At 44.4% G+C, this 13,569-nt stretch overlaps 1 protein-coding gene across 3 annotated transcripts in view; it reads left to right on the top strand.

Moving 5' to 3' along the window:
* Window positions 1-5,409, top strand: part of SNRK (SNF related kinase) — a 57,847-nt gene extending 52,438 nt beyond the window's left edge. For all 3 annotated transcript variants that reach the window (XM_055321232.1, XM_055321230.1, XM_055321231.1), the window contains one exon: window positions 1,612-5,409. In XM_055321232.1, coding sequence (XP_055177207.1) covers window positions 1,612-2,803 — 1,192 coding nt within the window. In that variant the 3' untranslated portion in view covers window positions 2,804-5,409. The remainder of the gene's footprint in view (window positions 1-1,611) is intronic.
* Window positions 5,410-13,569: the final 8,160 nt, after the last annotated feature.

Below are 13,569 nucleotides of genomic sequence, written 5' to 3'. Positions count from 1 at the left end.
GAACTGTACTGTCCATGTGACTCATTTCTAATTCTTGTTTAGCAGTCTCTCCTCTCTTTTGTTAACATAAGCCATAGTTTGCTCACAGTGTTCTGGCAATAAAGATGACTTAGTTTAGCACAGCATTGAGCTCAGATGTGTGCTCAGTTAATGTGAGCTATTGAACCATTTGATGTACTTCAGACCTGTTGGTTCAGAAGTGGCCAGTGGTGGAACTACCCCAGTGGCAGCACCCACCCATCCACCCACCCATCCTGTTTTGGGGAGTGGGTTCTGAGAACGCTTTTGGCTTTCTTTTCAAGTGGGGTGGAGGCAAGGAGAGAAGATCCTCCACCACGTGTGGATCCCTCATCCTGGATGGCGCCAGCTGCCACTCTGCTGGGTGGGACCCAGTCGGCAGGTGGCCTCCCAGCCCAGGGCTCCAGGGTGTTTGTGTGCGTGAGGGCCAGAGTGTGCAGTTCCCCAGAGCTGCAGGCCTGGCCAGGGTTTTGAGCATTTGCGTTGGTGGGGGAAAGAGGACTGGTCCAAAGGCACTTAGTGACCTCAAAGATGTTATCCAACACTCGGTTGTTATAAACTACCAAAGCAATGACAAGCACAAATGGACCCCACTCCACTGACAAAGAGGAAATGGCTCTGAGTTGGGGGAAAATGTCTGTCGTAAATTCCTATGAGTTTTTTTTAAAGCTGTAGATTTAATTGAGTTTTATTTCTAGGATAAGATAATTGGAGTGAAATGAAAGTGTTGTAGTGTGGAAGTTACTGTTTTAAAGATCTCTGGCATCTGCTATTCCCCGGACAGAGCACAGTTGAGAATTCCAAAACAGGCTGGAGACCTGTTTCAAAAGTTTTTTTTCTTTGGCTGCCAGACAGTGTTCTTGTTACTTGGGTGACTTTAGATTGGGGAATAAAATCAAAGTTTAAATAATTGTGGATTTGCTGCTTATTATAATTGTGTGGACATTTAAAAATACATGTATTTATATTTAGTGTTGTGTGTTTTATAATTGGTGAAGGAGAGATGTATGTGTGCCAGCGTCCATGGACTTTTCTTTGCAGTATTCTCGGGTTTAATCCACTGAATTATTTCCATTTATTTTTATAAACACCAAACTTTTATACCATCCTGTCATACTTGGAAGACTGGGAATTTCAGGTGAATTGTATTTGATTCTTTCAGGTGAATTTTATTAGCAAACCATTGCCCTTCAAAGGTGGTGATCTATGATCCAAAGGAATGAAACATGTGGTGTTTGGTGTTTTTGCTTTGGTGATCTCCCTTGTGCTTTTTTAAACTGCTTTTCTTGTGGTGTGAGACTAGTATGGGAAAGATGGAGTAGCTCTTGGCCTCCTTTTTCTGGTGGCTCTGATGAAGTTCTCCTTTGGCTGGTAAACCACAGACCGAGCCGTGTTTCAGAAGCACATTTGCCCTGCTGGTGTCCTTCACAGGATGGTGAATGGGTTTGCAAGGCTGTGGTTTCTCTCTTTTCTTTTCTTTTTTTATGTATTTATTTTTTTAGTCCATGGATTTTGCCCCAGTAAGTTTTATGTGATACAGTTTGAGTAAAGTCTGCATATTATGTGGTTTTCTTTTTCCAATCTGTTACACAGGCAGTCGTGGCCAACCAAAATTGATGTTCCCCAGGACCTTGAGGATGATCTCACAGCCACTCCTCTGTCCCATGCAACTGTCCCTCAGTCTCCCGCACGGGCTGCTGACAATGTCCTCAATGGCCACCGGAGCAAAGGCCTGTGTGACGCAGCTAAGAAGGATGAGCTCCCGGAGCTGGCTGGCCCGGCGCTGTCTACGGTGTCACCTGCGAGCCTGAAACCCACGGCCAGTGGGCGCAAGTGCCTATTCCGGGTGGAGGAGGACGAAGAGGAAGATGAAGAGGACAAGAAGCCCATGTCCCTCTCTACCCAAGTGGTCCTGCGCCGGAAGCCGTCGGTGACCAACCGGCTGACGTCGAGGAAGAGCGCTCCAGTCCTCAACCAGATCTTTGAGGAGGGGGAGTCCGATGACGAGTTCGACATGGATGAGAACCTGCCTCCCAAGCTGAGCCGGCTCAAGATGAACATCGCCTCCCCGGGCACTGTGCACAAGCGCTATCACCGCAGGAAAAGCCAGGGCCGCGGCTCCAGCTGCAGCAGCTCGGAGACTAGCGACGACGACTCGGAGAGCCGGCGGCGGCTGGACAAGGACAGTGGCTTCACTTACTCATGGCACCGGCGGGATAGCAGCGAGGGCCCCCCGGGCAGCGAGGGTGACGGCGGCGGCCAGGGCAAGCCGAGCGCGGGCGGCGGCAGTGCGGACCAGGCCAGCCCGGGTGAGAAGAGTGCGGGCGGGGGCAGCCCCGCGGGCGGCTCGGGTGGGAAGCCCACTGGCACGTCGGGCAGCACCCGCCGCTGTGCTGGCCCCGGGCCTGGGGAGCTGGTGCAGAGCCTCAAGCTCATGAGCCTCTGCCTGGGCTCCCAGCTGCACAGCGGCGCCAAGTACATTATCGATCCGCAGGGTGGCCTGTCCTTCTCCAGCGTCAAGGTCCAGGAGAAGTCCACGTGGAAGATGTGCATCAGCTCCACGGGGAGCGCAGGCCAGGCCCCCGGAGTGGGTGGCATCAAGTTCTTCTCTGACCACGTGGCGGACAGCTCCACCGAGTTAGAACGGATAAAGAGCAAGAACCTGAAAAATAACGTGCTACAGCTACCTCTGTGCGAAAAGACCATCTCTGTGAACATCCAGCGGAACCCTAAGGACGGGCTGCTGTGCGCCTCCAGCCAGGCCAGCTGCTGCCACGTCATCTGACCTTGGCCCCCACTGGCCACTGGCGCGCTTCCTGCTCTGAGTGGTGAAGACCGGCTCACTTCACTGCTCTCTTTTGGTTTTACTCTTTTAAAGTGGGCGTTAGGAGCAGTTATTTATTACCTTTTCGTTGGTCCGCCTGACGATGTGACAATGCATGGTCTTTGTGCATGCTGCTAGATACTACTTTTCTTTTCCAGCCGAAAAGTCTATTGTGTAATTTTTACATTTATAATTTTAATGTGGATGATCAGGATTAAATTAAAATGTATATTTGGAACCTAATATAAATGGAGCACTTAGAAATGTGTGATGTTCTGCACTTAACATAGAGAAAAAAATGCTTTTGTTTCCTTGTGAAAACTCTAAATTCCTGTCCTGACCTTCTGTGATAACAGAAACTCCGTGCTCGGAGGCACACTCCGTGGTGTCTGAGACAGAACCAAAGCAATAACGTGATGCCGACAGGCCTGGTGCCTGTGAGCGTGTGCGTGCCCCACCCTCCGAGGCCTGTGTGGAGCCAGTACAGCGAGCGTCTGCACTGAGAACCTTAAAACCACGATTTCAACATACCCACACCTGTTTGTCTTAAGCTATAGTGTGAAAACAAGTTTGGGCTCTTAAAATTTAACTGAAAAAAATTTTCTTGTTTTGTACTAGGTGAGATAAAGTACTTAGATTTATAAGGCAGCTTCCCCTGTAGTGGTAAATTACAAGCAGACAATCTTACTTTGTAATGTGATGAAGTGAACTGATGGTGTCTTAACTCTACTTGCAGAGTGTATAGTCTGTCTGACAGAAAAGATGCTCAGTGTCCATTCTTTCCTAAAGGGCACACCCTAGGGTTTCCTTTAAAACCATGGAGATAGAGGAAGCTGTACGGCCTGTTACGGGAGCAGAGGTGCACATAGGTTGGCAAAGTCAAAACCCTATGAAGTGTAAAAAAAAAAAAAAAAAAAAAATACCCGGGATTTTTTTAGGAGTTTGGTAATTAGATCGACTCTTTTGTTTTTTTCCATTCTTCTATATCCTTTAGCTCAATAAGCTATGAAAATTGGCTGATTAAACACACAAAAGAGTAAAATTCACACAGCAAACAAAATGCACAAAACCTGCTTTTTTGTTTTGTTTTTGTTTTCGTTTTTCTGGAAGTGTTTTTCACTTTGCCGTCCTGCCAAAATAATAAAGAACTCTTGCTTTAAACTGTTCCTGTACAAAGACTACTTTTGACCAGATAATCATCTTTCATGGCATTTTATCTTGTAAGACGCAGTATATTGGCAGATTGCTAATTTTAGAAGGGGCCAGATGCTACTTGTTCATGCTGTGCCCTGGGGGTCTTCAAAGCAGTGCTTTTCCACACTGGTGATAGGATGTGGCTGGGCTGGGGTTAGGGGAGGGGAGCTTCCCCACACATGTCTCTGAGTGGGCAGAGCACCAAAGGACTGCATTCCATTGGTCGTGGTTTCTCCAAGTACACACCGACTCTGCTCCTTAGGGTTCATACATTTTACTCTGAACTCTGAATTTCACAATATACTTACTAAACTAAGATGATACTTAAAATACTTATTTTACTTTCTAGACCTAGGCTAGATATGTTTTAAGCTACAGCTCTAGTTCATTGTGATATTTATGATTGAAAGCTACCAGAAAAGATGTGTGGGTGAAGCCATAGAACATATTTGCTTGAAATTCTTGAGCAGGGATCTTATAAAGGGCCAGAAATAAGATGTGTGGTTCACATAGATAGTGAGCGTAACATCTGTATTAAACGTAGGAGAGAAGTTTATAAAGGGCATTGGCAATAAACTCTTTGTTGCAGCTGTTTTCCAAGTAATGTAAATACTTCTTCCTGTGATAATGTATAGCCTTGGAATGGCACCTTTTAACCCATATGTGTTTGTTTTCCAATGGTTTTTTATATTCAGATGTATATATGGTGCTCACTCTAGGATCAGCAGTGTTGACCGTCTATGCTGCATAGCTGTATTATAGCCTTATTAGTTGTGTGTGGTTGGTTGGCCCTCTGGGTATACAGATGTTAGTCTGAGTGGCGTCTTACTCATTTGTTCATAAGTGAATGATTGTGCATGTGTTGTATGTCATAGTATGTCGTCACATAAAAGGGAGGGAGCAAATAACCATTACATTAAGATAATATTGGACCAAACTATTTACTAGCTCTAAAGTTTCTTGTACCCCTTAACCTGTCTTCAGAAGTTGCATAGAGTTATAGTAGTGTGTAAATTCAACATTGTGGAAAAACAATTAGTCTTGTATTTTTCTGTACGTGTGTGTACATATATTATATATATATACACATATATATACATATATATATATAAAATTATGTACTTCTGGCAATTCTATCTGTATTTAAAGATGTGACAATCTTGACACCGATTTTAAGAATAGCTGAGACTGAATCAGAATAAAGATATCCCTACCAAGTAAGAATTGATGTGTTAAGAGGGTACAGAATTATCAGCTGATTGGTCGATTGCTTCCACTGCTGGTTGATTTCCTCATTGTGTAAACATTGACAGGTATGTGACAGATGGGAAAAAAATCCAAATAATAAAGTGGCATATTGGTGTTCAGCAATATAAACCGTGTCCCGTGTTTCTCTTTCTTCTCCTGAATGCAGCTTTCTCAACAGACTCAGCCTGGGTGACATGCAACTCTGCACATGCTGTGTACCTGCACTGCCAGATGCAACTGAAAAAATAGAATTGTGACTGTCCTTGGTTTAAACTCATGGCCACAAAAATAAATGAATAAATAAACAAACTCATGACCACAAGTGGCTCCAGGACTGCCTGCTAATTATGCTTTATTTCCCAATTCATGGCTTCCCTCACTTGGCTGGTCATCATGCTCTCAAATAATGGAATGAAGTGAAGCCATTGAAACTGCTGCAGGCTCCCACTTCCTCCTCCCACCTTCATCTGAACCCGCATGCCCTGCCCTTGCTCCTGGTGTGTGATTCCGAGGTCAGTTCCTTTACTCACACCTTGAGGCTTTATGGCTGTGAGTGAGGCAGCCATGAGGACTGCTCACTCCCTGCTTTCTCTTGCACCATCCATCTTTGCTTCACTGCTAGATCATTCCTAATGGCAAACAAAACAAGACTTGATTTCCCTACCTTAAAGAGATGTCTTTGTTCTCTCTCCTCTTGGTTCTTTGAACCCTTCCAGTCAGGCACTTGCTGCTGCCACCTCCCCCCATCCCCGGCCCATAACGCTTTGCTCAAGGTTATTCTTTCCAGCACTCCATGCGCTAAAAAAATGGTGAGTTTTTAAAAACAGCTTTAGAGATATAATCCACATGGCACACAACTTCCCAGTTGTACAATTCCATGCTTTTCGTGTATTCTCAGAGTTGTGCAACCATTCCATAAACCCAAAAGGGAATCTGTACCTGTTTGTACTTCCTCCCTTCCTGTCAGTTACCCACTGGGGCCTTAACCCTGGTGACTGCTGACCCTGGCAGTCAGCTTCTAACTCTTGGTAAGTTGGTCACCCCTTCCTCATAAATCTCTCATTTTGGGCTCCACTTGCGCCTCACTGCTCTTCATCCCACTGGCTCGTCTCTCAACTTCTGTGCTTGGAGTACCCCAAGGTTCCTTTCTGGATCTTTCTCTGCACTTAGTCTCTTGGTTATCCCATTCAATCTAACATTTGTGTGCTGATAGAACCCCAAAGTATATGTAGTCCACCTACCACAAGCCAGATTCTAGCACACTGTTTGACTTCTCTCCATGTTTGTGTCTAATAAGCACCTTTTTTTACATGCCCCAAACTTAGAACCTCCCCCTTAAATCCTTCCCTTCCTAATGCTTCACATCTCATAAATGGTGGCTCTAAACCTTTTACACAAGTCCAGAATCTGGGAATCCTCCTTCCCTCTGTAATCCCAATATCCAAACCATTAGCAAATCTTAGGCACCATTCAGAAATGGATCCCTTCTCACTGCCTTCACTGCTAACACTTTAGTCCGTGGTACCATCATCACAACTGGACAACTGTAAACGCCTCCTGGAGGGTGCTGCTGCTTTTGCCCTTGCCATTTCTTTTGACTTTCTCTTCAGCAGTGTGAGTGAGACTTTTAAAAGCTAAACCAGGAGGAGGGGAGGGATGGTGGAAGAGTAGGGTCCCCAAGTCCCCTGTCCCCACCAAATTACCTAGATAAACCTCAAATCATCCTGAAAATCTACGAATTCGGCCTGAGATTTAAAGAGAGACCACCTGGAACGCTACAGTGAGAAGAGTTCGCGCTTCTATCAGGTAGGAAGACGGGGAAAAAGAAATAAAGGAACAAAAGGCCTCCGAGGGGGAGGGGCCCGCGAGGAGCCGGGCTGAGGCCGGGGCGAGTGTCCCCAGGACAGGAGAGCCCCGTCCCGGAGGAGCAGGAGCTGCACCAACCTTCCCGGGCGGAAAGGGGCTCGCAGGGAGTTGGAGCAGGACCCAGGAGGGCGGGGATGCCCTCGGGCTCCCGGGGACACTAACAGACACCTGCGCCCCGGGAGAGTGCGCCGAGCTCCCTAAGGGCTGCAGCGCGCACGGCGGGGCCGGAGCAGCTCGGAGGGGCTCGGGCGGCGGCTCCGCGGAGGGGGCTGCGGGGCGGGAGCGCGAATCCCACAGCGCAGGCTCCGGAGCACAGGGCCCGGGACACAGCCCAGGATCCGGCCTCCCCCGGGACAGGCAGAGGCCGGGAGGGCCCAGGACAGCGAGGACGCTCCTGCCCCGAGCTGAGCAGATCAGCGGCCCCGCCCCGGAGCCTCCAGGCCCTGCAGACGGAGAGCTCCGGGGTTACTGCGGGAGCTGACTCCAGGCTCCAGAGCTGGCCCCGCCACTGCGGTTGTTCCTCCTGGGGCCTCACGGGGTAAACAGCCCCCACTGAGCCCTGCACCAGGCAGGGGCAGAGCAGCTCCCCCAAGTGCTAACACCTGAAAATCAGCACAACAGGCCCCTCCCCCAGAAGACCAGCTGGACGGACCAATTCCAGGGGAAGTCAAGGGACTTAAAGTCTACAGATTCAGAAGATACTCCCCCGTGGTTTTTGTTTTTTTTTCTTTTTTCTTTGCTTTTTGATTTCTGATTGCTTCCCCCACCCCCCCCTTTTTTTTACCTTTCTTTCTTTTTCTTTCTCTTTTTCTTCTCTTTTTTCCTTTTTTTTCTTCTTTTTCTATTTTCTCTTTTCTTTTCTTTCCTTCTCTTTCTCTGCGTTTCCCAATACAACTTGTTTTTGGCCACTCTGCACTGAGCAAAATGAGTAGAAGGAAAACCTCACCTCAAAAGAAAGAATCAGAAACAGTCCTCTCTCCCACAGAGTTACAAAATCTGGATTACAATTCAATGTCAGAAAGCCAATTCAGAAGCACTATTATACAGCTACTGGTGGCTCTAGAGAAAAGCATTAAGGACTCACGAGACTTCATGATTGCAGAATTTAGATCCAATCAGGCAGAAATTAAAAATCAATTGAATGAGATGCAATCCAAACTAGAAGTCCTAACGACCAGGGTTAACGAGGTGGAAGAACGAGTGAGTGACATAGAAGACAAGTTAATGGCAAAGAGGGAAACTGAGGAAAAAAGACAAACAATTAAAAGACCATGAAGACAGCTTAAGGGAAATAAATCACAGCCTAAGGAAGAAAAACCTATGTTTAATTGGGGTTCCCGAGGGCGCCGAAAGGGCCAGAGGGCCAGAATATGTATTTGAACAAATCCTAGCTGAAAACTTTCCCAATCTGGGAAGGGAAACAGGCATTCAGATCCGGGAAATAGACAGATCCCCCCCTAAAATCAATAAAAACCGTTCAACACCTCGACATTTAATAGTGAAGCTTGCAAATTCCAAAGATAAAGAGAAGATCCTTAAAGCAGCAAGAGACAAGAAGTCCCTGACTTTCATGGGGAGGAATATTAGGGTAACAGCAGACCTCTCCACAGAGACGTGGCGGGCCAGAAAGGGCTGGCAGGATATATTCAGGATCCTAAATGAGAAGAACATGCAACCAAGAATACTTTATCCAGCAAGGCTCTCATTCAAAATGGAAGGAGAGATAAAGAGCTTCCAAGACAGGCAGGAACTGAAAGAATATGTGACCTCCAAACCAGCTCTGCAAGAAATTTTAAGGGGGACTCTTAAAATTCCCCTTTAAGAAGAAGTTCAGTGGAACAATCCACAAAAACAAGGACTAAATAGATATCATGATGACACTAAACTCATATCTGTCAATAGTAACTCTGAACGTGAACGGGCTTAATGACCCCATCAAAAGGCGCAGGGTTTCAGACTGGATAAAAAAGCAGGACCCATCTATTTGCTGTCTACAAGAGACTCATTTTAGACAGAAGGACACCTACAACCTGAAAATAAAAGGTTGGAGAACCATTTACCATTCAAATGGTTCTCAAAAGAAAGCAGGGGTAGCCATCCTTATATCAGATAAACTAAAATTTACCCCGAAGACTGTAGTGAGAGATGAAGAGGGACACTATATCATACTTAAAGGATCTATCCAACAAGAGGACTTAACAATCCTCAATTTATATGCCCCGAATGTGGGAGCTGCCAAATACTTAAACGAATTATTAACCAAAGTGAAGAAATACTTAGATAATAATACACTTATACTTGGTGACTTCAATCTAGCTCTTTCTACCCTCGATAGGTCTTCTAAGCACAACATCTCCAAAGAAACGAGAGCTTTAAATGATACACTGGACCAGATAGATTTCACAGATATCTACAGAACTTTACATCCAAACTCAACTGAATACACATTCTTCTCAAGTGCACATGGAACTTTCTCCAGAATAGACCACATACTGGGTCACAAATCGGGTCTGAACCGATACCAAAAGATTGGGATCGTCCCCTGCATATTCTCAGACCATAACGCCTTGAAATTAGAACTCAATCACAAGAAGAAGTTTGGAAGGACCTCAAACACGTGGATGTTAAGGACCATCCTGCTAAAAGATAAAAGGGTCAACCAGGAAATTAAGGAAGAATTAAAAAGATTCATGGAAACTAATGAGAATGAAGATACAACCGTTCAAAATCTTTGTGATGCAGCAAAAGCAGTCCTGAGGGGGAAATAACATCGCAATACAAGCATCCATTCAAAAACTGGAAAGAACTCAAATACAAAAGCTAACCTTACACATAAAGGAGCTAGAGAAAAAGCAGCAAATCGACCCGACACCCAGCAGAAGAAGAGAGTTAATTAAAATTCGAGCAGAACTCAACGAAATTGAGACCAGAAGAACTGTGGAACAGATCAATAGAACCAGGAGTTGGTTCTTTGAAAGAATTAATAAGATAGATAAACCATTAGCCAACCTTATTAAAAAGAAGAGAGAGAAGACTCAAATTAATAAAATCATGAATGAGAAAGGAGAGATCACTACCAACACTAAGGAAATACAAACGATTTTAAAAACATATTATGAACAGCTCTACGCCAATAAATTAGGCAATCTAGAAGAAATGGACGCATTCCTGGAAAGCCACAAACTACCAAAACTGGAACAGGAAGAAATAGAAAACCTGAACAGGCCAATAACCAGGGAGGAAATTGAAGAAGTCATCAAAAACCTCCCAAGACACAAGAGTCCAGGGCCAGATGGCTTCCCAGGGGAATTCTATCAAACGTTTAAAGAAGAAACCATACCTATTCTACTAAAGCTGTTCGGAAAGATAGAAAGAGATGGAGTACTTCCAAATTCGTTCTATGAGGCCAGCATCACCTTAATTCCAAAACCAGACAAAGACCCCACCAAAAAGGAGAATTACAGACCAATATCCCTGATGAACATGGATGCAAAAATTCTCAACAAGATACTAGCCAATAGGATCCAACAACACATTAAGAAAATTATTCACCATGACCAAGTAGGATTTATCCCCGGGACACAAGGCTGGTTCAACACTTGTAAAACAATCAATGTGATTCATCATATCAGCAAGAGAAAAACCAAGAACCATATGATCCTCTCATTAGATGCAGAGAAAGCATTTGACAACATACAGCATCCATTCCTGATCAAAACTCTTCAGAGTGTAGGGATAGAGGGAACTTTCCTCGACATCTTAAAAGCCATCTACGAAAAGCCCACAGCAAATATCATTCTCAATGGGGAAGCACTAGGAGCCTTTCCCCTAAGATCAGGAACAAGACAGGGATGTCCACTCTCACCACTGCTATTCAACATAGTACTGGAAGTCCTAGCCTCAGCAATCAGACAACAAAAAGACATTAAAGGCATTCAAATTGGCAAAGAAGAAGTCAAACTCTCCCTCTTCGCCGATGACATGATACTCTACAGAGAAAACCCAAAAGCCTCCACCCCAAGATTGCTAGAACTCATACAGCAATTTAGCAGTGTGGCAGGATACAAAATCAATGACCAGATGTCAGTGGCATTTCTATACACTAACAATGAGACTGAAGAAAGAGAAATTAAGGAGTCAATCCCATTTACAATTGCACCCAAAAGCATAAGATCCCTAGGAATAAACCTAACCAAAGAGGTAAAGGATCTATACCCTAAAAACTATAGAACATTCTGAAAGAAATTGAGGAAGACACAAAGAGATGGAAAAATATTCCATGCTCATGGATTGGCAGAATTAATATTGTGAAAAGTCAATGTTACCCAGGGCAATGTACACGTTCAATGCAATCCCTATCAAAATACCACGGACTTTCTTCAGAGAATTGGAACAAATTATTTTAAGTTTTGTGTGGAATCAGAAAAGACCCCGAATAGCCAGGGGAATTTTAAAAAAGAAAACCATAGCTGGGGGCATCACAATGGCAGATTTCAGCTTGTACTACAAAGCTGTGGTCATCAAGACAGTGTGGTACTGGCACAAAAACAGACACATAGATCAATGGAACAGAATAGAGAACCCAGAAGTGGACCCTGAACTTTATGGTCAACTAATATTCGATAAAGGAGGAAAGACGATCCACTGGAAGAAAGACAGTCCCTTCAATAAATGGTGCTGGGAAAATTGGACATCCACATGCAGAAGAACGAAACTAGACCACTCTCTTGCACCATACACAAAGATAAACTCAAAATGGATGAAAGATCTAAATGTGAGACGAGATTACATCAAAATCCTAGAGGAGAACACAGGCAACACCCTTTTTGAACTTGGCCACAGTAACTTCTTGCAAGATACATCCACGAAAGCAAAAGAAACAAAAGCAAAAATGAACTATTGGGACTTCATCAAGATAAGAAGCTTTTGCACAGCAAAGGATACAGTCAACAAAACTCAAAGACAACCTACAGAATGGGAGAAGATATTTGCAAATAACATATCAGATAAAGGGCTAGTTTCCCAAATCTATAAAGAACTTATTAAACTCAACAGCAAAGAAACAAACAATCCAATCATGAAATGGGCAAAAGACATGAAGAGAAATCTCACAGAGGAAGACATAAACACGGCCAACACGCACATGAGAAAATGCTCTGCATCACTTGCCATCAGGGAAATACAAATCAAAACCACAATGAGATACCACCTCACACCAGTGAGAATGGGGAAAATTAACAAGGCAGGAAACCACAAATGTTGGAGAGGATGTGGAGAAAAGGGAACCCTCTTGCACTGTTGGTGGGAATGTGAACTGGTGCAGCCACTCTGGAAAACTGTGTGGAGGTTCCTCAAAGAGTTAAAAATAGACCTGCCCTACGACCCAGAAATTGCACTGTTAGGGATTTACCCCAAAGATTCAGATGCAATGAAACGCCGGGACACCTGCACCCCGATGTTTCTAGCAGCCATGTCCACAATAGCCAAACTGTGGAAGGAGCCTCGGTGTCCATCGACAGATGATGGATAAAGAAGATGTGGTCTATGTATACACTGGAATATTACTCAGCCATTAGAAATGACAAATACCCACCATTTGCTTCAACGTGGATGGAACTGGAGGGTATTATGCTGAGTGAAGTAAGTCAATCAGAGAAGGACAAACAGTGTATGTTCTCATTCATTTGGGGAATATGAATAATAGTGAAAGGGAATATAAGGGAAGGGAGAAGAAATGGGTAGGAAATATCAGAAAGGGAGACAGAACATAAAGACTCCTAACTCTGGGAAATGAACTAGGGGTGGTGGAAGGGGAGGAGGGCAGGGGGTGGGGGTGAATGGGTGACGGGCACTGAGGGGGACACTTGACGGGATGAGCACTTGGTGTTATTCTGTATGTTGGTAAATTGAACACCAATAAAAATTAATTTATTAAAAAAAAGCTAAACCAGTAAAAGTTCAGTAAAAAGGTATTTAATTTCCAAATTATTTGGGGGACTTTCCACAGATGTTTGTTACTAATTTCTACTGCAGTTCTGTTGTGGCCAGAAACTGTACCTTGTATAACTGAAATCGTTTAAATTTTACCAAAACTCTTCCTATGGCTCAGCTAATGGCCTTTCTTGATGAATGTTTTTGTGAGTGCTGGGAAAGTGCGGTTGTTGGTAAAGTGTTCTACACATGTCAGTCCAAGTTGCTTAGTAATGTTAGTCAAGTCTTCTGTATCCTCACTGAGTTTCTGTCTCGTATCAGTGAGAGAGGAGTATTGAGATCTAGAATTCTGGATTGGCTATTTCTCCTTTTAGTCCTATCAGCTTTACTTCATGAAATTTGAAGCTTTGTTGTTAGGTACACATTTAAGATTGCTAAGTCTCCTGATGAACTGATCTTTTTTATCATTATGAAATATTCTTGGTCTC

The sequence above is a fragment of the Nyctereutes procyonoides genome, unplaced genomic scaffold (genome assembly GCF_905146905.1).
Source record: "Nyctereutes procyonoides isolate TBG_1078 unplaced genomic scaffold, NYPRO_anot_genome, whole genome shotgun sequence".
Taxonomy (NCBI): domain Eukaryota; kingdom Metazoa; phylum Chordata; class Mammalia; order Carnivora; family Canidae; genus Nyctereutes; species Nyctereutes procyonoides.
The sequence above is the reverse complement of the archived record's forward strand: the minus strand, read 5'-3'. Positions and strand labels throughout refer to the sequence as shown.